Source organism: Lagopus leucura, unplaced genomic scaffold, assembly GCF_019238085.1.
Source record: "Lagopus leucura isolate 7727_CA_CO unplaced genomic scaffold, USGS_WTPT01 Super-Scaffold_100009, whole genome shotgun sequence".
NCBI lineage: Eukaryota > Metazoa > Chordata > Aves > Galliformes > Phasianidae > Lagopus > Lagopus leucura.
The window spans coordinates 13851401-13874893 of record NW_024962266.1 but is presented as its reverse complement, the minus strand read 5'-3'; the positions used below and the strand labels follow the sequence as shown (position 1 = coordinate 13874893).

At 33.9% G+C, this 23493-nt stretch overlaps 1 protein-coding gene across 1 annotated transcript in view; it reads right to left on the bottom strand.

Moving 5' to 3' along the window:
- Positions 1-697: 697 nt before the first annotated feature.
- HFM1 (helicase for meiosis 1) overlaps positions 698-23493 on the bottom strand; it is a 30854-nt gene continuing 8058 nt past the window's right edge. Inside the window, exons 9-38 of the mRNA XM_042873993.1 lie at positions 23207-23334; positions 22962-23121; positions 22343-22543; positions 22169-22257; positions 21274-21317; positions 21081-21182; positions 19621-19766; positions 19038-19132; positions 18157-18290; positions 17185-17232; positions 16615-16695; positions 15913-16004; positions 15096-15202; positions 14957-15004; positions 14652-14749; positions 14432-14563; positions 12158-12243; positions 11129-11212; positions 8925-9082; positions 8191-8294; positions 6510-6662; positions 5983-6078; positions 5478-5596; positions 4830-4912; positions 4571-4680; positions 2631-2729; positions 1828-1888; positions 1443-1548; positions 1043-1200; positions 698-817 (exon numbers count right to left, since the gene is read on the bottom strand). Coding sequence (XP_042729927.1) covers positions 751-817; positions 1043-1200; positions 1443-1548; positions 1828-1888; positions 2631-2729; positions 4571-4680; positions 4830-4912; positions 5478-5596; positions 5983-6078; positions 6510-6662; positions 8191-8294; positions 8925-9082; positions 11129-11212; positions 12158-12243; positions 14432-14563; positions 14652-14749; positions 14957-15004; positions 15096-15202; positions 15913-16004; positions 16615-16695; positions 17185-17232; positions 18157-18290; positions 19038-19132; positions 19621-19766; positions 21081-21182; positions 21274-21317; positions 22169-22257; positions 22343-22543; positions 22962-23121; positions 23207-23334 — 3189 coding nt within the window. The 3' untranslated portion in view covers positions 698-750. The remainder of the gene's footprint in view (positions 818-1042; positions 1201-1442; positions 1549-1827; positions 1889-2630; positions 2730-4570; positions 4681-4829; positions 4913-5477; positions 5597-5982; positions 6079-6509; positions 6663-8190; positions 8295-8924; positions 9083-11128; positions 11213-12157; positions 12244-14431; positions 14564-14651; positions 14750-14956; positions 15005-15095; positions 15203-15912; positions 16005-16614; positions 16696-17184; positions 17233-18156; positions 18291-19037; positions 19133-19620; positions 19767-21080; positions 21183-21273; positions 21318-22168; positions 22258-22342; positions 22544-22961; positions 23122-23206; positions 23335-23493) is intronic.

Below are 23493 nucleotides of genomic sequence, written 5' to 3'. Positions count from 1 at the left end.
TAAGAAGATAGCCAAATCCAGTACCTGGCTGCCTAAGTATTGAGATGTGTTGAGATGCATACAGGTCTTTTTTATGAGATCAAGTACCAAAGTGAACAGTTAAATACAGCTTTAGAATACTTTTTATAGACATTAAATAACTGTTCTGTTGAGATCTAGGACAGATGCTAACATGATGGAAGTTGCAGTTGTTTTTTTTCTAAACAAGCTGGTAGTACTATCAGAAGGAGTAATAGCCTAGAGTAACTTACTATTCCATCACTCTTTATTTTAAATCCAACTGTTTAACAGAATCAGAAAAATTCAGCGTTAAAAAACTGACAAACAAAATAAAAAAGCTTTAAGAAATTTCCGAGGAAACAGTTTTTCATTCATTTAAACAGTACTTAGGAGCAGGCCATGTAATTAATAGCTTACAGCGTCAGCATGAGAGCTCCTCTGACACATTCCTATGTTGTTTCTTTCCATCCTGAAAGCAATGAGGTCAACAAATGAAAATGTAAGCAATTTTCAAAAAGAGATAACGTACCCAAATTCCATTAAATAAACAACAACTTTTTCTTTTTTTTAATATGTAATGATCTACTGTATGGCAGTAATCCCATTACTGGTAAATAGCTGCAAAACAAAGAAATTCTTTTAGTAGTATCTGAAATTTTGGAAAAATAAGTCCTTCTTTCTTTTTCTCTCTTTTTCTTTTTTTTCTTTCTTTCTTTCTTTTTTTTTTAAACACTTACAATATATTCTGTTTTAAAATATGTCATCAAGTAGTCCAAGTAAAGGCTTGACATCACTGGTCTCATCATCAGGAAGATATCTAATGAATATTGAGCAAAATAAAATAAAATTAGGTACAGTACATAAAAACTTATGAAATAAAAAACACTATTCAAAATATTTTCTTCCTAAGAATAGTTAACTGGTAGTACTACCATGCAAATTCATCTTTTGAAAATGAATTTGTAGTAAATCAACAAATTGCCATGGAGAAATAAGCACTTCACACTTAGACAATACAATAATACATACAACTTCTTATTACCTAGGTTCCATTTCTTCTTTCTGCTCCTTCATGAAAATAAAAAAATTCTCTTTCCTAGTGAATTTGGAAGAGTCTGGGATTATGTTTGAAATTGAAGAATATTCTGTTTTTTCCAGCTCTTGTGAAAGATTTGAATGTTTGTTTTCTTGAGAAGGGAACTGCAAGGTAAATGTTAAAATGTTAAAAAGAACTGCAGGATGGGTTCTTGTAGTCCTAGTTCTTTGTGATGCCAACATCATGCTGAACACAGAAGGCATGCTTGTTCAGAGTTTGGACAACACAGATAGGTTCAGAAATGCTGTATGTTCAATTCAATTCACGTCAGATATGATAAATACATTTTCATATGGAAGACTAATTTAATTACTGGAAATCCTGTTACAGAAACATTTTCACTTACCGTATTTACATGTCCACTCTGTACAGATAATTCCACCTTTGATGAGCTATTAAACACAGAGAGAACTGAGTTCTGAATACTGGTATCACTTTGTAATAGGCAAGAGCTGAAAATGCCAAGTGTAGAAAATGAAGTTATTTTTACAGAAGTGCAAAATGGCTTACTTTTCAGTTCAGCATTTTCCCTCCACACCTAAATAAAAAGTCATTTCAAATTAGTCAGCAATTCCTATCGTTTTAAAATTGAAATTTCACTCCATGCTCTCAGTAAACAATCTTCTACATATCCAGTTATGCATGTGAACATTGAACTGTGAACATAAGTAATGTAAAATATAGATAATTTTAAAAACGAATAAAATTGCAATAAATTATATAATGCTTACTCTTCTGAAATGTCACTTGTGGCTTCACTTGTTGAGTACTTGTGAAGCAATTCATGCTCATCTGAAATGTGAAAGCAGGTATTTTCACGTTCCATTTAAGAATCAAACTTTTAAACCAGCCACCAAACAACAAAAAAACATTGCAAATGTTTTACATATCATAAATAATAAATATCTACGTGCCCCAGCAGGAATAGTCCTCAGGCCAGAGCTGCAGCCTGTGGAAAAGAGCCTGTGGTGGAGCTGCCACCCATGGGGATGCATGCTGGAGCACCGTGCTCCTTGAAGGATGGACCTCATGATATGCAGCCATGTTGGAGCAGTGCTTGGTGAGCTGCAACTTATGGGAAGCCCACAGATCGATTTGGGAAGGAAGGCATCCTATGGGAGGGGCCCCACATGGTGAAGAAGGAAAGAGTGATCGTTGTGGAGCAGCAGAGACAAAGCATTGGGACTGACTGCAGCTCCCACTCCCCTGCACCAGTCAGGAAGAGAAGTAGAAGAGGGTGGATGAGGGGAAGGTGTTTAGTTTGCTTTTTCTTCTCACTGCTCTAGATTGTTATCAATAGATAAATATATATATAAAAATAAAAATCTTTTGCTGAGTCTATTCTGACCATGACATAATTGGAGAGTGATCTCCCCTTCCTTATTCCAGCCCATGAGGTCCTTTTCATCATATTTTCTCTCCCTTTTCTGTTGAGGAAGCGGAGTGAAAGTATGGAGGAGCTGAGCTATCTGATGTATTTAATCACCATAATCCTGTAAAATAATTTGTACACAGAATTTGTACATAATCTTACCTAATTCTCTACTGAAAAGGTTGCTAGCAACTACTAATACTTCATCATCAAGATCATCCCAAACGTCATCTCTCAGTTCAGCATTCACACCCAAAGCATCTGAAAAAAAGATCAGCTTTTAGCTGTATCAGTCAAGTGACGTATGAAAGACTCTTTTTTACGCCATTGTCTCTCAGCTTTTCTCACACACACTGAATGATTCAAAGAGAAAGCTGTAATCCATGGACAAGTGCAATAGAAACTGCTCTGTTTTAAGACCAGTTCTTCAATCTATTGAAAGAAGGACTGTCACATATGTGCTTTTTCATCAGCATTACTTTGAGATAAGTTTTCAAGCATTTCCAAGCATTATTAAGATTTTTAATTAAAGTGAGATACTTGATGTTTGAAAATACACTGTTTTCTGGTGCACAGTCAACTTCCCTCACTTTCTCTCCCTTTGTTTTGTTCTCTTTCTTCATCACCAATCCAATTCTCTGCTTTTTACCCACCTCCCTCCTCAACCTCCCCTCTAGCACCAGAAAGTGTTTTGCTTTGTTGCCACAGTCCCAATATAGTAAAAGAACTCTGATCTAGATATCCCTTGCAACGCAGGGGAAGCAGGACAGGCTGAAATAAAAAATACTGTTCAAGAGACACCAGAAAGCACCCGGAAGGCACTTCTATTGTAATTTTGAGAATGCAAAGTCAGCGTGGTGCACGACTGCAGACATACACACAGTTTAAAATACCTAACTATAGGTTACTACAATTTCACAGCATATTCTCAATTTCCTGCATTTATTTATACAGAATGGAAACATACCATATTAGAGACATAGTTGATCCCACATAAATCACAGAATTTGGGGCCTTATCTCACTAAAATTATTTCTGGTGCATTTTTAAAGTGTATCTGGCCCAATTTATATGGCTAAGGTAATGTTTTCTGGTACTACTCAATCGAGATGGTTTTTTTTCAGTTGGCAATATTTTCCCTTGATGCTGTATGATTTGCCTCAAGATTACACAGCTATAATGATACCAGAATATTCACCTGTCTTTCTGTGAGTTTATCCTTACAACACAATCATATCACATACTAACCGGCTCACACAGCTACTGATGATATAGCAACAGTTTCCATCTGAAGACTAAGGTAAAAAATATATATATTTAGCAGGTGGTGAGTACACGGGCAAATCTTTAGTATTAATTTAAAGGAATATTCCATCCTCAAGATATTTGGTAAAAATGAAATGATATAGTACAGTTGCTATCACTTAAGGCAGCGTGAGCCAAAAATACATATATCAGTCTACCTCAACAGTGTTTCTTATATGCATGAGTATGATCTAAACATTGGATCTGCTACTTAACCAACAGACAATCAAAACCTGAGTCATGTAACTCTGCAGTCACCAAGTAGAATGGTGAAGGGCGTGCATTAAGGAGAGCAGCATGGTTATATACTAATAACAAAGACTGATCATTTAACCTCACATAAAAAAACTTTAATGCCCTTTCCAATGAAAGATAAGTAGAAAGAATTTTTTCTTTTTTCTAGATAGTGATGCTTTACTGGTTATGGACAAAAGCTCCTATTTCATCAACTTCTTCCAGTAGAGAAGGAAAGAAGAAGAGATATAGAGACACAGGTAAAATGCCTTTCATACTGCAAGTGTCTTCAGTGGAAATACCTTGCATAAAGTATTTAGTTTTGTACTCATATTTGAAATTCATTCTCGTATTTGAAATTCATCGTCATTGTTTTATTTAGAGATATATGACTTAGATCTACAGTTGCATTTCTTACTGATTTTAGAAAGAAAGCCAATTAAGGCCACACTATTTCCCTGTACTGGGTGCTGTAGAGATTTCAGCAAGTTTCAGTTTACACACAAGGTACGCTCAACACAAAACAACAAATGTTATGATTTCAAACATTAGTCATAACTTACCACTCTTTCCATAGTCCCAGGACTGGAATTGTTGTTGAGATCTTCCTAAGTTATTAAAACTATCTACCTGGTCCACTGAATGTGACGAAAATGACTCTTCATTTCCAGACCTATTTAAAACAAAACAAAACACTGACGTGTCAGTGGAACTGTTGAAGAAAGCTGCAACAAAGAAGAATTTTATTCAGAAAACAGGCACTAGTTAAAATAGAACTACTACTTAAATATATTAATTATTGTTATTTATATTCATTAGTACCTTGATGATGCTGGCATCAAAGATTTGGGTGCAAAAACAAATTGTTTGAGATCCACACTTTGAGCCTGATTTAACATCTGCATCTAAAGAAAGCAGGTTATTGTAATCAATGAGACAAAGACTGAAAAATGTTTTTTAACAATCTGAATTACATCATTAATATTCTATCAAGCTGGCATATTTTTTAAAAATTGCACATTATATCTTTCTGGCATTTAGTTACCTCTTGGGATCTCTTAGAAAAAGGTTTTTTTCGTCAGCAATATTTTCCCTTGATGCTATACGATACTTCTCAAGATTACACAGCTATAGTAATACCATACTGAATTACATGCTTCTATTACAGTTATCCAAAAAGCCAGACTAGGTATCAATAACTTTGTCTATATGAGCTGCAGGCTAATCATTCTTCTCTATTACAAACAAGCAAACATTAAAAACATGGAGAGAACTGCATCACGGGAAGTACTCCAAACATCAGTGGAACGTCTCAAAGATGTCCGTACCTTTATAACCTTTCTACTTCTTCACTTTTTGCATTCCATGCAGACAATCTTGCAAGTTTGTATTTCCTTATGAGAGGAAATACATACAAACACAAAACAGATTAAAAAAAATAATGCAGATGTTGACTGTATTCAAACAAACCTTTAACCGCTTTACTGGGGGTACAGACGAAGTAGAGTTCCTGCTCCTTAAATCAGCCAGGTACAAACTAAACTTTGAATCTCCACTCATCTCAGACTTTGGAAGTACTCCAGTTTTACCTGAGAAAGGGTATTATAACAATCTTCAATTAGTTTAAAAGGGATAAATCATAATTATTTCCAAATCAATGGATATTCTGCCACTAAGTTTGGATGTCTTCTATTAAGAGATACTAAAGATTTAAGACACTAATATTTACACGAGAGGTCAAGCTTGACATTTCTCTTAAATCATATGCTATATGATCTGAAAACATTAATATCCATTGTAATCTCTATAAAAGTTATATTAACAAAATGTGGATTTTTTTTGTTTGCCTTTTTAGCAAAAACGTATGCCTGAGTTGCTTGTGTCATTGCTGTTAATGTAGACATTGGTATAAACAGAACTACTGTAAATTATATCATCAAAAAATAACAGAAATAATGTATTTAATGAAACTCACAGCACTCATGTCCACACACATCTTTATTTTTACAGCGATGGTTACATTCTCTGTTACTGTATTTCTTATAGGTATTTTCTTCTTTACATCTGCTTCCTAGATGAATGGAATACCAAAGTGCTCATTTTTTTATTTTGTATGCATTGTTAAGAGAGTTCCTCGTGCAGTGTAGGATGGGCTAAAATAGTCTGGATCCCTAGAATTTTGTTGCCTTCAACAGAACATTGAGCTGCCCTAGCACTATAACTGGAAACAAATTAACAAACACTATGAAGAAACAGAGGCTCTATTTCCAAAATCAAACAGCAACACTAGATAGCAAGCTCACAATATTTTTCTAACTTTCAAATTCAAAGAATTGCATAGTAGTACTTGATAAGCAGAAACAGTAAAGCAGTAGCATTACATATTTGTTATAGTTGAGAACTAAACAATATGGATAAAAGAGAACTAACTTTCTACTGAACAGAAAATTCAGCTTTCTGTTGACTTTGGAATTAGCCAGATGCTGTGATATCATTGTTTACCTGTCTCCACTTTTGCTGCTGGTAGGCTTTGTGCTGTGCCAGAAGATGTATCAACAGAAGACTCAGCTTTCCGTTTATTTATAACTACTTTACTTCCCACTGCTCTTGGTGTTAAGTAGAAGGCTGTATATGTTTGCTGTATATCAAGGCCAACTTTGAAAAAAAGAAAAAGTATTTCAAACTGCTATGAACTATTTCTTGAACTACTGATTATTTCCACTTTTCTGAAGAGTTCAAGGAAGTATGAATCTTTAACAAAGACCATGGAAATTTGTTAGGAATATGGAACATTAAAAGCAAGCTTATTATTTGAATGGATTTATTGTAGATAATGTTTAAAAAAAAATAAATCACACATCTTCAGAAATTAATGCCATCACTACTATGTGAGTAATACAGCTGTACTGTACAGAATACATTATTTCCATTAATAAAAACTTTCCTGTATTGTCATAGAACTAGGTTTACTTGCAGTGCAGATATAATTTCCTGTAAAACTGCACTATACTCTATATTCTAACAGTATAGTCTAACTTATGTGACTGCAGCTTTGCACTGACAAAGAAGTGAAATGACAATGTTAGTAGAATTTTTTTATTTGAAAGCTAATTGTTTTCAGTTTTAACAAAACCAAGCTTGGTAACAGACTATGAGAGATAACAGTTACAAAAAAAGAGAGTATTTTGGACTTCAATTAGGCAAACATTACTGAAAAACAAGGCAGACTTTTCAAAAAATGTGAGATTTCCTTAATGTATGAAACAGATGCAGACTGAAGTAAGAAGGCACTAAGAAAACTTGCTTTTAATGTAACTTCAGTGTTGCCAGTGGGACAATTTCAGAAAAATTAACATTTTTTCCTCTTCAAGATTTATTGCACTCAGTACAACTTGTAGATAGCAAAATATTAATAAAATTACAACTCTTTCTCCATCTCATTTATTTGGAAAACACTTCTTCTTGCCTGAGACACAGGTTTGAACGCAGGAGTAAGTATTATTCTAGGCTGAATTATTGTGATTGTCTTAATATTTAATGGTTTCCTGGAGGAAACAAATATATTTCAGTTAATCTGGCATGGAGAAATATTTTTAATACTGGAGCAGGATGAAGAATTTACTGCAGCCAGTTCAATTTTTAACATAGTTAAATTGTGTGTTGTTTGAAATATCATTACTGTTCTTCATCTACTCCTGTAGCTTCAGCTTCATGGAAACTGGCACTGAGGGAACAAATGTTGAAATCTTCACACCTTAAGAAACAACACTTTTCATTGTAGAAGTTTCATGCTACTAAAGAGTAGATGGATCTGCATCAATACATTTTATATGCAAAATTCAAAGAACAGAAAACCTCACCATTTGCAAATACAGTTCTTCCCAGTGCAAGTAACCTATAAAGCTGATAGATTCATTCAACTTAAAGGTAATGTGAAAAAGAAAATTTTAAATTGTCTTAACTGAGCAAAATTCTCTCTCAAGAACAGTTTTGTTTGAGAACGTTAATATCCTACTAAGTAAATGGATTTGTAATTAGGGCAGATAGGTAATACTCAACACTATAGAAAGAACAGAATTTGTTTTCCAGTTGATTATATTTTGATCTGATGTAAAGTGTTTTAATAACATATTTTATATCTTATGCAGATGTTTTTCTATTATAAGTATGTTAATTAACTCACCATAGTCAGAACTAATTAAATTTATACTAATGTCATCTGATTTAAGAGCTCTTTTCACTTCAATTTTCTTCATCCAATTTCCAGTTTTCAGCAGCACAGAATCCCTGCAATGCATCAGTAAAGCTTCATGAGATATGGTCAGTGAAAACAAGACTGCATACAAGACTGTATCAGTAATTATGTAAAGGTTATTGAACCTTTCAATTCTATATCATCTATGGTCTTAAGCCAGGATCCTGCAGATCAGTTTCAATTCTGCCAAAATTCTGTCAGACAGTGGCCAGGACTCTTGTGCAGATCATGCAGTTACAAATGACTTTGTCTCTTTTTCCATTTGCTCCAAACATAAGTTATCTAACTGGAGAATTGAATTTCATCTCTGACACAGAAACAGTTGTGACAATCGTATTACTAAAGAAAGATTGCTAATACTCATAAGTAACAAGCTGAAAAGATATATATGTATTTTAAGATATTTTACATATTTTGACTGTCGAAGATTTCTACAACATGGCATCACTGCTGTCCAGATATTTACACACACCCTCCGTGTAAGCATGTTCTTTTCTTTTTTTTTTCTTTGTATTGAGTTGTGCAGCATTTTAGGAGACAACTGAGTAACTACAGGATAAAGACTAATATTTGCATAAATAGAAAGTATTGCAAAAACTGCAAGACAAAAAAGGAATAAATGGCAACAAACTCAAAAGATGAAAAAAACTGATTATACATACATTATTTTCTGAATAAAAATTACTTGATTGTCAGCATCTCCTACAACCAACGTAACATAATGAAAGTCTGATGCTGTTCTCCTTGTCTGTAGCTGCTCAAAGTTTGTCAATATGGTGGTTACTAAAATTTCAGCCATTGTATCACTGTATTTTGGAAGCTAGGAAAAGATTATATACAAGATGACATAACAGCTAAAATACGCGAAGTAAAACATACATCCTTCCATAAATTTTTTAATGTTGATACAGCAACAAAAGCTCAATTTGAGCAATTTGCAATACAGTTTCTATGTAGTTTAGACTCCTAGACACTCCTATATGTCCAGGTGGAGGCCAGCCACGAGTGGTGTCCCTCAGAAACCCTCCTCAGGACCAGCGCTCTTCAACATCTTTACCAACAGACAGTGGGATTGAGTGCACCCTCACCAAGTTCACTGATGACACCAAACTGAGTGGTGCAATTGACACAGGAGAAGGAGGGACCTGCACTGGCTTGAAAAGTGGGCTTGTGTGAACCTAATGCGACTCAACAAGGTCAAGTGCAAGGTCAAGACTCTTATACTTGAGTCGGGGCAATCCCAGAAATGGGTAAAGACTGGGAGAAGAACTCACAGAAAGCAGCCATGTGAAGAAGGAACTGAGTCCTGGTGAACAAAAAGCTGGACAGTAGCATGCACTTGCACCCCAGAAGACTAATTGTACCCTGGATTGCATCAAAAGGGGGGTGTCCAGCAGGGCAAAGGGAGTGATTGCTTCCATCTACTCTGTACTTACGAGGCCCTACCTGCAATACCATGTCCAGGCCTGGAGTCCCCACCAGCACAAGAAAAATGTGGAACTGCTGGTGCAGTTTGAGAGGGAGGCCATAAAGATGATCTAAGGGCTGGAGCATCTTTCTTATGAAGAAAGGCTGAGGAAGGTGAGCTTGTTTAGCTTGAAGAAGAGAGGTTCTGGGGAGATCTCACAAGCCTTTCAGTACTTGAAAGGAGCTTATAAGCAGGAAGGGAAGTGACTTTTTACATGGTCTGATAGTGACAGGACGGGGGGAATGGCTTTAAACTAAAAGAGAGGAGATTTAGGTTAGATGTCAGGAAGAAATTTTTTTGTTCTGAGGGTGTTGAGGCACAGGAACAAGTCGCCCAGAGAAGCTGCAGATGCCCCGTCCCTGGAGGTGCTCAAAGCCAGGTTGGATGGGGCCCTGGGCAGCCTGAGCTAGTGAGTGGCAACCCCTACCCATGGCAAGTTGAGTGGAATTAGATGATCTTTAAGGTCCCTTCCAACTCAAACAATTTGATAATATGGCACTATCTTAGCCATAGCTGAACACTCTGTATTTAAGTACTGAGAAAAGAAAACAGAATATATCAAGTCCCCTAAAAAAAAAAACAAACCTTCTCTGTTCAATGCAAAGAATAAAACTAAGAGTATTTTGACAAAGTTTTCAGATTCAAATGTTTGACATTCCAACATACCTCTACGTATGCCATTGCTGAATCTTCCTTCTGTGAATAACTTTAGGGATGCTTATCAACAAGTCAAATGAAAAACTAAAATAGAACTTGCTATAAAAACAGCATTTTACACAAGAATACAGCCTTTAACCTCAAAGGCATCTTCATTTGTACTGACCTCACAAAATGCTATAATTTTTTTATTTCAGAAAACTGAGGCAAAGTGGTTATTTGATATAATGCTTATCATAACCTTGGAGAACACAGAATTAGAGCATTAGATTACACTCTACCATTGAAACGGTACCAGTTAGGTTAATATAATCACTTATTCTTTCTATATGTTGCTAAGTGAGACAGAAAGTTAATGTTACCTAATGCTTGTTCAGTAAATTTTATTATAAGGTTGTTTTTTTGTCTCTCGGATGGAGTCTTTTGAAAAAATATTTAAATATTTGCATTATATTTAAGATATTTATATATAAAGCTAGAATGTGAATATATTGGTTTGCAACTCTAACATAAAATGCTATTTACAGTGGAAGGGAGAAGGAACAAAGTTAATGTACTAGAGGGAATGTTTGTTCAAAATCTGTCCTTCAGAGTTTGAGTTTCATGCTAAGGTGAAAGGTCATGATATTGTATACAGTGTACTCTCAGAGAGGGCTGGAATCTCTTAACAGCAACATATGTGCTTTCATTTAATAATATCAGAAAAAAAAACCAACAATAAAACAAATAGAAAAGCCAAACCTGTTCAATGTTAAGTTCATATTTTGGAAGGTGCAAAACAGATTCTTTTATCTGGTTTCCAAATGGAGGATGTCTGTTCAAAATCTGCAAAAATTTAGTTTCATTTCTGATAAATTCAACAGATCAGTGATGCTAGTACAGAAGTAAATTCAAGGGATCAAAGTCACCAGAGTAATTATACCATTAACAAAAGCCCTAATCACTCCTAGTTCTCTACTGTCAGTGATATCCAGTATAGAAAAATAGCCAAAAGAAAAGAAAATTCCAACATTTTTTCCACAGTGCTCTCTCTTCTGTTTGGTATCAGCCAATGAACTAGCTTACATGTTGAAGAATTAGGCAGGCTTTGTGTGCTGACACTTCTATGCTACCCTACCTTTAGTGAAAACAAAACAGAAATGAAAGGAAAACTTGAAAAAAGGGTAGAAAAGAAAAATTAAATTCTTAAAGCCAGAACAGAAATAACTGAATAAGATAAATTTCATTTAGAAATCTGTTCCAGAACACAGGAAAAGCAGTTTCCTCAGAAAAGAAGTCAAGAGCCTAAGAACTTGTTCTAGTGTAAAATCTAATTTGCCTAGAATTAGGGATGTTTTATAGATGATTCAAGCAGCATTTTATTCTATGACTATCTTTAATTAAAATATCAAGAATGGAAATTCAGGATTTTCATCATTAACATTATTTAAGAATAACATTAAAAACAGAAGCGAAGAGATATTTACAAATGTTATTAGAAGGGGAATGAGCGTCGCCTTCTGTTTCAAATCGTGTTAACAATGAAATTCTATGTATTTAAGCAGCCACTTTCCAAAACTAGCCAAACCCACCAAGTCAGTCATATTAAATTTCCTAAACTAAAGCATTATACACATTTTCAAGAAAAAGCAAAACAAAACAAAACAGTAACTGCACTTTTAAACTTCTCCAGCATAAAATAAGAAATCACTTTGAATGCTCAATTTTGCTGGCATTCATACAGCAGATACATTATTTTCTTAATGTTTATCTGCATACAAAAAGACTTACCAATTCAAGTTCCCTTGCATTTATGTCTTCTATTTTTTTAAATGATGTGAGCCCAGCATTTACCATAGCATTTGACAACGACACACCTGTGAAAAAGTTTTATGTTGTTAAATGACAATTACTAATCTCAAATTATTCTAACTGTATTACAGCAAGTAAAAACAGAAAACATTTTATGGTATGCTTTTTCTAATCTTTTTGCCTAGCAAATAGCAATCATCTTTTTCTCAACTAAATATTTAAGTATTAAATTCACTCATCATTAGTAAAGGCAAAAAGAAATGCATGGAAAGCAAATATGAAAATATTTAATATTACAATAATGACAAGTTTTATATAAATTCTCTAGTATAAAAATCATGTTAGATCACTTTCTACAGGAGTAAACACCACTTTATACACATTTTCTAGTGTAAGACAGATTTTAGATCAGGTTCTACAGGAGTCAACAAACAAGCATTCTGTGTATGTATGATTAAAAAACAGAATGTCATTCACATGGAATAAAATTTCTGAAACAAACAATTCTATCCAAGGAATTACTTAATTATATGTTAAAGTCAAAAGGATCTCAACGCATTCAAGCAGATTAATAATAAAAATAACTCCAGGAAAAAATATTTATGATAATCTGCTAGGAATTGATGCAAGTTTAGCAAAATATTTTCTTGTTACATGATAAGCAGACTGGCAGAGAATTCTACATGCAACCTTATTCCTCTTCATGATTCTCCATTCTTTTAAATGTTAGTCAGATTTAGTCAGTGCACTATGTATGAAGAGGCATTTTCTCAGCTAGAACTACAGCCTACCCCAATGACCAAAATAGTTTTAGATAAAAGGTAGTATCATATACTTAGAATGAGTAGATGTATTCATCATGCATAATTGTATAGGAACAGTAAGAGAAACCGGAAAATTAGGTGGGAAACTTCTCAAGAGACTCTTAGGTTGCTTTTTGGAGAACTTGATAAAGCAAGGATTGATAAAGCAATCTTTCAAGAAATGACTCATTTCAACTCAAGATCTTCACAATTTGCAAAAAACATAAGGGATTGTTACATTGTTAATCTCTTCTTCCTTTTAAGTATATTTCAACACCTCTTGGGTGGACATAAATACAGATGAGGAGAAAGTGTCTTATATCATTTGTCTCTTATGTCTTCTCACTAATGGAAACCTTTCTACCATTTCAGGAACTATGACAAAAGAACTAGCCTTCAGCTTTACTTAAAAGAAACAATGCACTATAGGTGAATTAGCTGCAGAACTAATAAGTGACATCCTTAGTTTTCAGACTGTTTGCAGAGCTTCTGCAAATGAGAGGAGGAATGACAAAAGGTTTTTTCCCCCAATTTATGTCCAATCAAGAAAGAAAAAAAAAAGGAGACAGAAATAGAACCGAATAAGTACTGAAGGTAATAAAATCCTGGATTGATACTTAGCATAGATCCAGAAATAGTGGAAATGAGTTACCACCACAGAAGCTAACGCCTTAATCTCTTAGCTTAAATCCGCATGAACGAAGCAATACTGCTTCTGCACATGAGCTGATCAATTTGTCATGCACTGTACCATACAGATTTCCTGGCTTAATTTGCAGACCTCTGTACTACACTGTTTCATATAGAGTAGATGTGTCTTTAAATAACAAACACAGAGAACTGCAGTGAATTTTGTAAGCATGAAAGCGTGATAACATCAGACAATGGCAGGAAGATACACTATTATATTAAGCATACATACGTTTTTGTTCAAGAGCTTCAACATTTCTGAATTCCCTTTCAAGTAATTAAAACAAATCAGAATTCCCAAACAGAAATTTATCTAGTAATACAGCATGCTGATAAGGAAGAACACCATCAGAAGCTTGAGAACGCATAAGAACCTTGAACTATAAAATTATTTCTATTTTATGATTCCTATCCATCTCAATGCCAATTAAGTAGTTTCCATGCATATGAGTAGTAGGACAGACACAGACACCTTTTTAGAGAGAAAGTTAAAGTCCACTGAGAGGTATGCAATTATACAAATGTGAAATTTGTTCAAAATATGGAGATTAACATTAAGAAACAACATTCTGAAAGCATGAATAATATCAATACATGGACTATTTCTATCCAAGAAGGTAACGACAAACTTGTAATAACTTTGGTACTTACCTGTGGACTAACAGGCAATTGGGAGACATTTAATTACGCAAACAGTCACTACAGAAATTAGGAGCTGTTTCACTCTACACCTTACATCTCATTTCTGACAAGTACATACCAATTTTTTCCAATTGCTTGGACACGTGAAGTGAATTTTCCCAAAGTCTGCACTTGAAACACTTAGCTAAAATCAAAGAGTTTAATAATGCAGAAAAGTTGTCTTTACTTGACGCCAAAAAGTCAGATAACCCTGAAAAAATAAAATTTACTACATATCAATCAAAGAATATATATTTTTAGTTATTATGGTTATAGAAAAGGATCAAATTTTACCGTACATCTAGTAACTCTTATGCCATTTCTAAATATTTTGCCAGTATCTTGTGTCAAAGTAAAGTCTTGAACAGGAATGCATCCTAGGTGAGCCTGAATAAGACTGGAAAAGAAATATTTATCTCTTGGTACATAAACTCTACTCTAAGCTACACATAACAACATAAAAGTTTCTTCTGGAAAAAAACAAGAAAATTTGGAAGCGTAAATTAAAAGATCTGGTCCACTATGAAATGACACACTGTAGCAGGGATTTCAACAGACAAAATGAGAACTTTTCATTAAAATGTAATCACAGTGCAATACTTACCAGTTTACTTTCATTTCTCTTGTTTTAATCCTCCCCTCCATTGGAAACCTATACGTGAAAATATACTTATTGTTCACTATTCATAGCTTTTGTTGCTGAAAGCAAACTTCACTTTTCCTATGTACATAATTTTTTATACCTGATAGTTATTTTGTCCTTGTCTTTATTCAAAGCATTCAGTATTTTCTTCTCATTTGTTCTTAATTTGACATCTAGAAATTCTGCGCAGTTGGAGATCATTGTAACCTGTAACAGTTTAACTTTTTTCTTATCTTTTTTTCTATAAAGGTTATTCTGTGACAGATGGGGAAGATTTTTCAGTTTTCAGATGATTATTCCACTTGAGCTTATCCAAGACCAAACACATTGCCAAGACTTTATTGAATGCAAGGTAAATATAAATAGTTTTTGCTATTTCTTATTTATTTCACTTTACTTTTTTTATCCCTTAGTAACAAAAACAGCCAGGGGAACAGGCATTCCATTTATTCATGGCCAATCTACCACAAGATCTGTTTGAAAACAAAATGCCTTTTGTAACATAACTGTTGCAATAATAACTTGCTAAATGATAGTATAAAATGACTTAGAAAGACAATAACATTTCTTTAAAAATAAAAGCTGCTCTTCATACAGCTGGTATTCATAGTAAAATATAGATAACTAAATAACTCCATAAAGTACTTTTTACATAAGCAGAACAGCCTTGGCAACTTCATATTTTCCTAAGAAAGGATAGTGATGGAAAGAAAGAAAGAAGTGGAAGTCAAAAGATCTCCCAACTAAAAAGACTCAGGAGTGCTCCATGTAGAATTTATTTAGATGTATTCTCTAAAATTTTATACATCTTGTTAACAAAGCCCAAACTTTTTGGCAGACATAAAAAAAATTCTGAACATTATTTTTTGTTTCTGTTTACAATCAATTGAACATCTGTGAATTTTGATTAAAATTACCAATTCCTTCAAAGTTTCGGTTCCTTTAATTCTGAAAAACTGCTTTACTGTATCAAAGGCAATATAATACCATGCCATTAATCTTCCGGTCTCTGTAAAAGAAGAACATACCTTCAAAAATTCATATGCCAAGTATTTTTTTTTTCAGTGTATGCATTTTTTAAGTCACAAAATGAATTAATTTTCTTATTAGAAAGCTGCATGACATTTAACACCACTGACTCAATATGCTGTGTGATGGGTATTACTGACCGCATCATAGAGACAGAAAAATATGCACCATTTACTTTTCTCCAGTGAAGATTAATTCACACTAATGTCAGACTGTGAACTGCAGTTGCTGAGAAACCACCCACTGCTACTAGAGGATTGTAGAGAAGACCAGGTAGCCAGAAGGCCTCTCCTTCATTGGATTTTGTTATAGCCCACTATCCTGTGATAATGTTCTATAATTTTCCCCTATCTGCAACAAAATTTTCTGTGACATTAAAAGAGAAGATGTGTTCAGGCATTAAGAGAATGAACTTCCATGATTTGCTGGAAAAACAAATCACATATTTCTAGGCAGAGAATTTTTCAGATTCTACTCTCTGTAACATTTGTGTACTTGTATTAAAGGTTCACAGGAATAGCTGTGAACTTTTGTAGTTCATTATCTCAACATCCCTTCTGAAATTTAATTTTTTTTTTGAGAAGAGTTACCTGTTGGCTTGAAATTATTTTCTTTATCCATCCTGATCAAATTGAAAGATGACAAATCATTCAAGTTCTTCAAACAGAGTTCTGTCCACAATTTGAAAATATACGTATTTTTAGCACATATTAAAAAAAATTTACCTTAGGTTCAAGTCAAGAACAACATCATCCAATTACAATAAATATATATCACAGTAACTCCACTGAATTCAAATTAAGTTCTTGCTTATGCAACCAGAAGTATTTCACTTTGCACGTGCGATGTATGAGAACATCAGTAACTATGAAAATTATTACAGCATATTTCATGTATGCAGGGAGAAGAAGCTACAGACGCTGGAATAGGGGAAGATAATTTGTTGAAAGGGCTTTTTGAAAGTACTTTTCTACCAATCAAGACATACTGATCATATTCCAAAGTGTTAATAATTACATAATAAAACAGCACAGCATAGTAAAGTGTACTTGTTCTCTGACTGGATGTATTGAAATAATAAAGTTACATAACATGCATAAACATGGAAGAACCTGGCCTAAAACATAACATTTTACTGAGACAGCTAACAAGCTACTTACCTTGTAATTTTGCTTCAATTCCAATTTTATCCAACCCAGACGAAAAACCTTCAAGAAAACAACAATTTCTTTTTAAAAATTTAATACAATTATATACTTTCTCCTTAATATCATAACAAATCAAAAACAATTTCCTAATTTTTTAGGAGCTAGATGGCCAAAATGAAGAACTGCTAAATGTTTCTATTATTCCAGGAACAAATAAAGAGCCTCAAACAATATCCAAGTTTCAACAAGTGTTTGTTAGAACAGATACAAAAGGATTAATGCTCTACATGCTCCTCTGAGACACATATCAGAGTCCTAACAGTTGTAGAAACATCCGTAAACATTAGCAGAGTGCCAAATTCACATATGGAATCTTCCTACTGTAGAATACAGGAAGCTTCCTAAACTGTAACACTTGTTCAAGTAGTACATATACTATGGTCTATTCCATTACATTCTTTTTTTTTTTTTTTGGAGTTGTTTTTAGCAAGTGAATAACCACTTCATAATTGGATGTAGTACAGGTGTCAATAATAACAAGGATACGGTCATGGCTGGCAATTAAGTTGCTGCTCTGGACAAGACAAATTGAAGAAAGGAGCGTATTAAAATTTTGTCTTAGCAAAACTATGAAATGCTAGACAAAGTCTTCATAGCTACAGGCTACCTATTCAGTGCTGAAAAGCACATTATGACTAGATACTGTACGCATACATGGCTGAGTGTATTAGAATGAAACAAATAGATCACTATGAAGCTGTAAATGGCTTCTTCATAGTTTTTAACATTATATCACACTGAAATTCCTACTATTTGTATTAATGCAAATAAGATCACTTTTCCATGAAGTGTTATGGACCACATTACACAGCTTGTCTTCAACCCCTCAAAAAACAATGGCCCGTAAGAAAACAAAAAAAAACAAATAATACTGATTTAACACAGGCCAATGTCGAAACGTAGAACAACTGCAAACAAACAAACCATAATGAGCTGGATTTTTTAAAGCTCTAATGTACAAGAATGTTGATCGTATCCATTCCAAAGCTACAGTGACATCTGTGATAGTATGTAATGCTATTTCTGCATTTAAATGCTCCACAAGATGTTTGTGCAAGCTGTCAAAACCAAAGAAACAAAAAAAAAACCTCTGTAAGTATATTTATCAATTAGTAATACAAAAAAAAAAAGAAACTTTTTTTTCTTTTTTTTGCTTAAACTATTCATTTTAATCAGTGAAATCAACAGGAAATAGTTTTAAAAAGTAAACAATCAATAATGTAATTCACAATGTGGCTTAGCATCCAGAGAACAAAAATAATCATCTTGGGAACTATGAACTTTCATAAGTATTTAGAAAAAAAGCTACATGCATTTCAAAGTTACAGTGCAGTATTGATATTTTGAACATATTTGAAAAATTGAACCATAAAAAACCCAAACATCTGTGACTAAAATTTTGTGTTTCAGAGTTAAGGTTAGCATCTTAACTTTGGTATATGTGTCTCTCCTGATATTTCATTCATCTCAAGTGGACTCTGTAGCCTGCTATTTTCTAAGCTCTATTGTCTAAAAATTCAGATACATGATCTGGCTTCAGCTCTTGCTGTTCGTCTTTGTAATATAAATAATTTAGGTTTCTTAAGTTTTCCAGCAGGAATCTAGAGCTAGCTTTAAGATGACCTAAAATATGTTTTTATCTATTAAAGCAGAGGCTGTTATCTCTGATTAGCTTTCTAGTTTTCTTTCTTTCTTTTGGGTCCTTAAATTTCTTCTAAACAGAGGAAAAAATTCAGAGAAAATACATTGTGTAGAAAATATGAAATGTTTCTTCCACCTATTTCATTTTATGAAAAAGTAATTACCTGCTCTCTATTATATCTGCACCATTTAGCATTTGTATATACTTCTCCCTTGTACTCAAACGAGTCATAATTACTGCTGTAGCCGTTGTGTCAAACTGCAAAAATAAATACATAAATCAACAAACAAACCCAACAACAACCCTGCCCTCCTCTTGTGGGAGCAAAATGAATTGGGATATTGTGAAGGCAGTGTTTCCAAACTGCTCCTCTCTTCTTCTAACTTAATGTTTTCTTATTCTGAAGTCATGAGAAGTACATGCAAAGTATGCTGTTAAATGTTTCAGATATTTTTATCATCCAATCTGTAAATTGTGTGCCAGCTTCCTAATTGTTCTCCAATCCTTACTCCACACACAATTCAAGTGTAATCTTTGGATCTTTTACTACAGCAAGGTGAAACAATATTTTTTTTTTAACAGATAACAGAAAAACAAATATTTCTCTCTCATTAACTATTAACAACAAAACTTGAAAAAAAAAACAACAAATGCTGCAATGAAAGTTTTGGAATTGTTTCTTTGGCAAAGTTAGTTTCTACTTATCTGCCTTTAGAAAGAATTGCTGTAACACAGCAGTAACTTACTTGAGGCCTTCCTGCTCTCCCAATCATTTGCAGAATATCAGTTTCACTGTACTCTTCAAACATTCCTCCAACATAGTGCATTGTGGATTTTATAACCACTAGATGTGCAGGCAGATTGACTCCCATAGCTAAGGTGCTAGTAGTAACTAGACCAGATCAAAGTATATTGACATCAGGATGAACACCGCTGTTACACATATATTAAACAAATAAGCACCTAATTTTCATCATGAAGAACTCATATTTTCTAGCGTAGCCAGTGAAAATGGGGACATTACGCACTAGAAAGAATTAAATCTAGGATACTGACACACATTTGCATAAGAATTCTGTACCTGATTGTCAAGTATTATCGAGAATTCTTTACCAGAATACATCTGTTTAAAAGCAAATGTTCAAATATTAATTAACAGAATATATACTTTGGATTATCTGTAAATGTTAAGGAATTTTTTCAAATAATCCAGAACACAATCTGTCTTCAGTAAAACACAAACGTTGAGGAAATATCATCTGTAGTTCTTCACAATCAGTATCTTTAAGAGTTTTGTTTCAAGTCATCCACCATCAGTATTATTTGTATTCATGGTAGCAAAAAAAAATGTATAATCACCAATACTATCATAATTCTCTACCAATACACACTTTCATGGAAGACTCGTTTACATGCAAATTAATTAAGCAACTTTGCATTCTTTTATTGGTAGTCCATTTGTGCATTCACACTGTGTTCGAACTGTGGCACAGGGTTCTCTAGTTTTCATTGCAAAGAGCAATTTTTGAACTACTGTCTCCTGGGGTTTCAGAAATAGCACTCCTATAAGTTTTGCTAGATCATAGCAAAGGATCTACCTTAACATTTAATAGTGAATCAAGACTATTGCACAGATTGAAAAATCCACCAAGATTTCACTGTAGTACATAAGCAACACAGTCAATTTTCACAGGGTCTGAATTCCTGGATATGAAAAGAGGAGGCCTTAACAAGACTATCATGTCTCAAACAGATATCTTTTCATTTTACATAACAATAGATGAAATATTTCATAGCAACCTCCCTGTTCAGGGAACCCATGGCTGCAAAGCACAAGCCAAGAAAACATCATATGAAAGCTGAGAAAGGAAACATTAGCAGAGAATTCCATGTCAACAGGATTGCTCATCTGAACAAGAAGGTAAGTACTATGAGCCAGCCCTGAACCAACATATCAAGGAAGATGACCTCTATGTATGCAGAAAAGAAGTTCTCTGGATTTTAGTAATATATGTATATTTCAGTAATATGTATACTCAAAGAGCCAAAGTATGTATGAAATACAAAGGCATCTTGACCTGCATTCTACTAAAGAATTCCTAAGGTTAAACAGAAACACTAGAATCATAAAATGTTACCAATTCCAAACTCCATCTTTTCAGAATATATTCAGGACATTTTGACTTTCAAATTTAAATTTACTTACAAAGTACGGGTACATCTCCTGCAGTAAAGGCTCCTTCAATTATTTTTCTGTCAGAAAGCTCCATACCCGCATGATGATAAGCCACACCATACATCAAAAGATCTGATAATGTAGTAATTACATCCGTTACCTGATTAAGTTCACTCATGCAAATATTCATTCACAAGGTAGAGAAGTAATAGGTTATACTTACCTCTGAGCTTGGAATCTTTCAACGAATTGGCAGACTTCTGTAATCTGCACAAAAAAGAATAAATAAATTACAAAACAGATTCATTAATGTCAGCATGCAAAGACAGAGCTTCACATAAAACTAGATGCACAATCGCACCTTTAAAGATTATAAGAAGCACTCCTTGGCAAGTACATTTTTTTACATACATTCTCATAGTACTACTGTATTTGCATTTTTAAAATATGTTCTTAGCTTATGACTACATTTTAGACTATCAAAAGGATATTGTCTTAAAATAACTTCTTAACCACACATTTTTAGCATACTTTCAATCTCCACTTTTCTCAAAGCAAACAAACTGATTGTTTGGAACAGCTGCTGCACCCTTTCCAGCCCAGTTATCTTTCCAAGACACGACACACAATACAGCTCTCTGACTCAGACACAGAAATCAAATATAGATAGGGTTGGCAGAAATGTGGGAAACAAGGAATGCAACAGAGATGTATTGCTTGTGAAACATGGAGAGGGCAAAAGTTGGATTCCAAAAATTGGGAAGTAGCTTCTGTGGTTGTGAAGTTGATGAATAATATACATTTATTAAAGGTATCTGATAATGCGTAGACTTCTCATGAGCTTAATTTACTGCACTAGTAAGATCTTGTATACTTAGTCTGCATAATACAAGATCTTACAGGTCCATGGAGATTAACATTTTATGTTGCAAAAATGAGTTTTTAGAAACAACAAAGTATCCCCAAAAAAGTGCCAGTTTAGCAACAGAAATGTCAGCTGTGATGATTTTGTTGCAGATACTCCTCTGCTAGAAGATGTATTAGGTCAGCATCTTTGCAAATGTCATAAGCTTAGTAGAACACAGAAACATAGATCAAAAACTTAAACATAAAAATACCTTTGTTTCTGCTCTACACTCAGTAGAAATTTGGCATCTTTTGAAAGAACAGAAGCAGCTTGCTGCACTCCTTTTCTTGTGGCACAGAACTGTAAGTAAGAAAAATTTTATTTTTTAAAATCAACACTTGTGAGTAAGAAACAATTTCAAATGTAACTAAAAAACAACTCATACCACCAGCACTGGTTTTTGATTAGAGTATGCTTGTATAACACTAGCAATTTTGTAGTTCAGTGTTAAGTCAAATTTGAATTCTGTCTGACTGTCACTGCAAGGAAAACCAAGAACAATTTTGCGTAGCTTCACTGGTCGTTGATCCTCATCTACTTTGTGACATACAGCAGGGATCTTCCCATCTGAAAGCCATTCTGCAATCTTTGAAAAAGAAGAAAAAGAATTTAAATAATCATTTTTTGTTTTCAATCATGCTTTACTCTACCTGCATTACACAATAATTAATTTTCTTTTTATCACACAAACTACTACTGCATTGCACAGTGCTCTCACCATTAAAATCATAGGTGAAGTTCTACTAGACCAGTATAATTGGGACTGTAATCTCAAGTCTGTTTAGATATTAAAGTACTAAAGATAAAAAAATCCCAGATATCTAAAACAAAAGCATAGCCACTTTTGGCTGATACTTCTCTATGGCTGAAAACCATTTCTTATGATAACATCAACCATGTAGCTGCCATCAGCTGACAGCTTCAAAATGACAACTCTGTTATTCAATCTTTACTTAGAACTCTATTTTATATTAATTCAAATGCGGTTAAAATGCAACTCTTACATCTTCGGCGTTTGGAATTGTTGCTGAAACAGCTACAAATCTCAAAGGAGGAACATGGCTATTCTCTGAAAGACGCCAAAGAGAAGACTGAACCGTCTTCATCCGACTGACCACAACTTCCAACGTTGCGCCACGGCTTTCATGCTTTATGACATGCACCTATCAGGAATTCCAAAAAACATTTGCAAAATATTTCTCGTTATACTCCAGATGCTTGTTAAATGTTTTACTTTCTAAGAGTTTTCCTTTCTTCTTCAAGAAGAAAAAGAGCGTATAGGATCATTAATTTTCTTGCCTCATCTATGAGAAACAGTCGCACAAGCTGAACTATAGAGTTGTCTTTCCACCTCCTAGTCATGCTATCCCATTTTTCCTAGGATACAAAATGTCAAGAGGAAAACGATGTTCAAAAGACAAACATATGCCTGAAATAAAGTACATGTAGGCATGCTTAACTTTTAACATATCTTTAAATAAAATCTGTTAAATAAAGCCAAGCTAACTTCAAGCTAACCTATCATGTAGGTTTCAT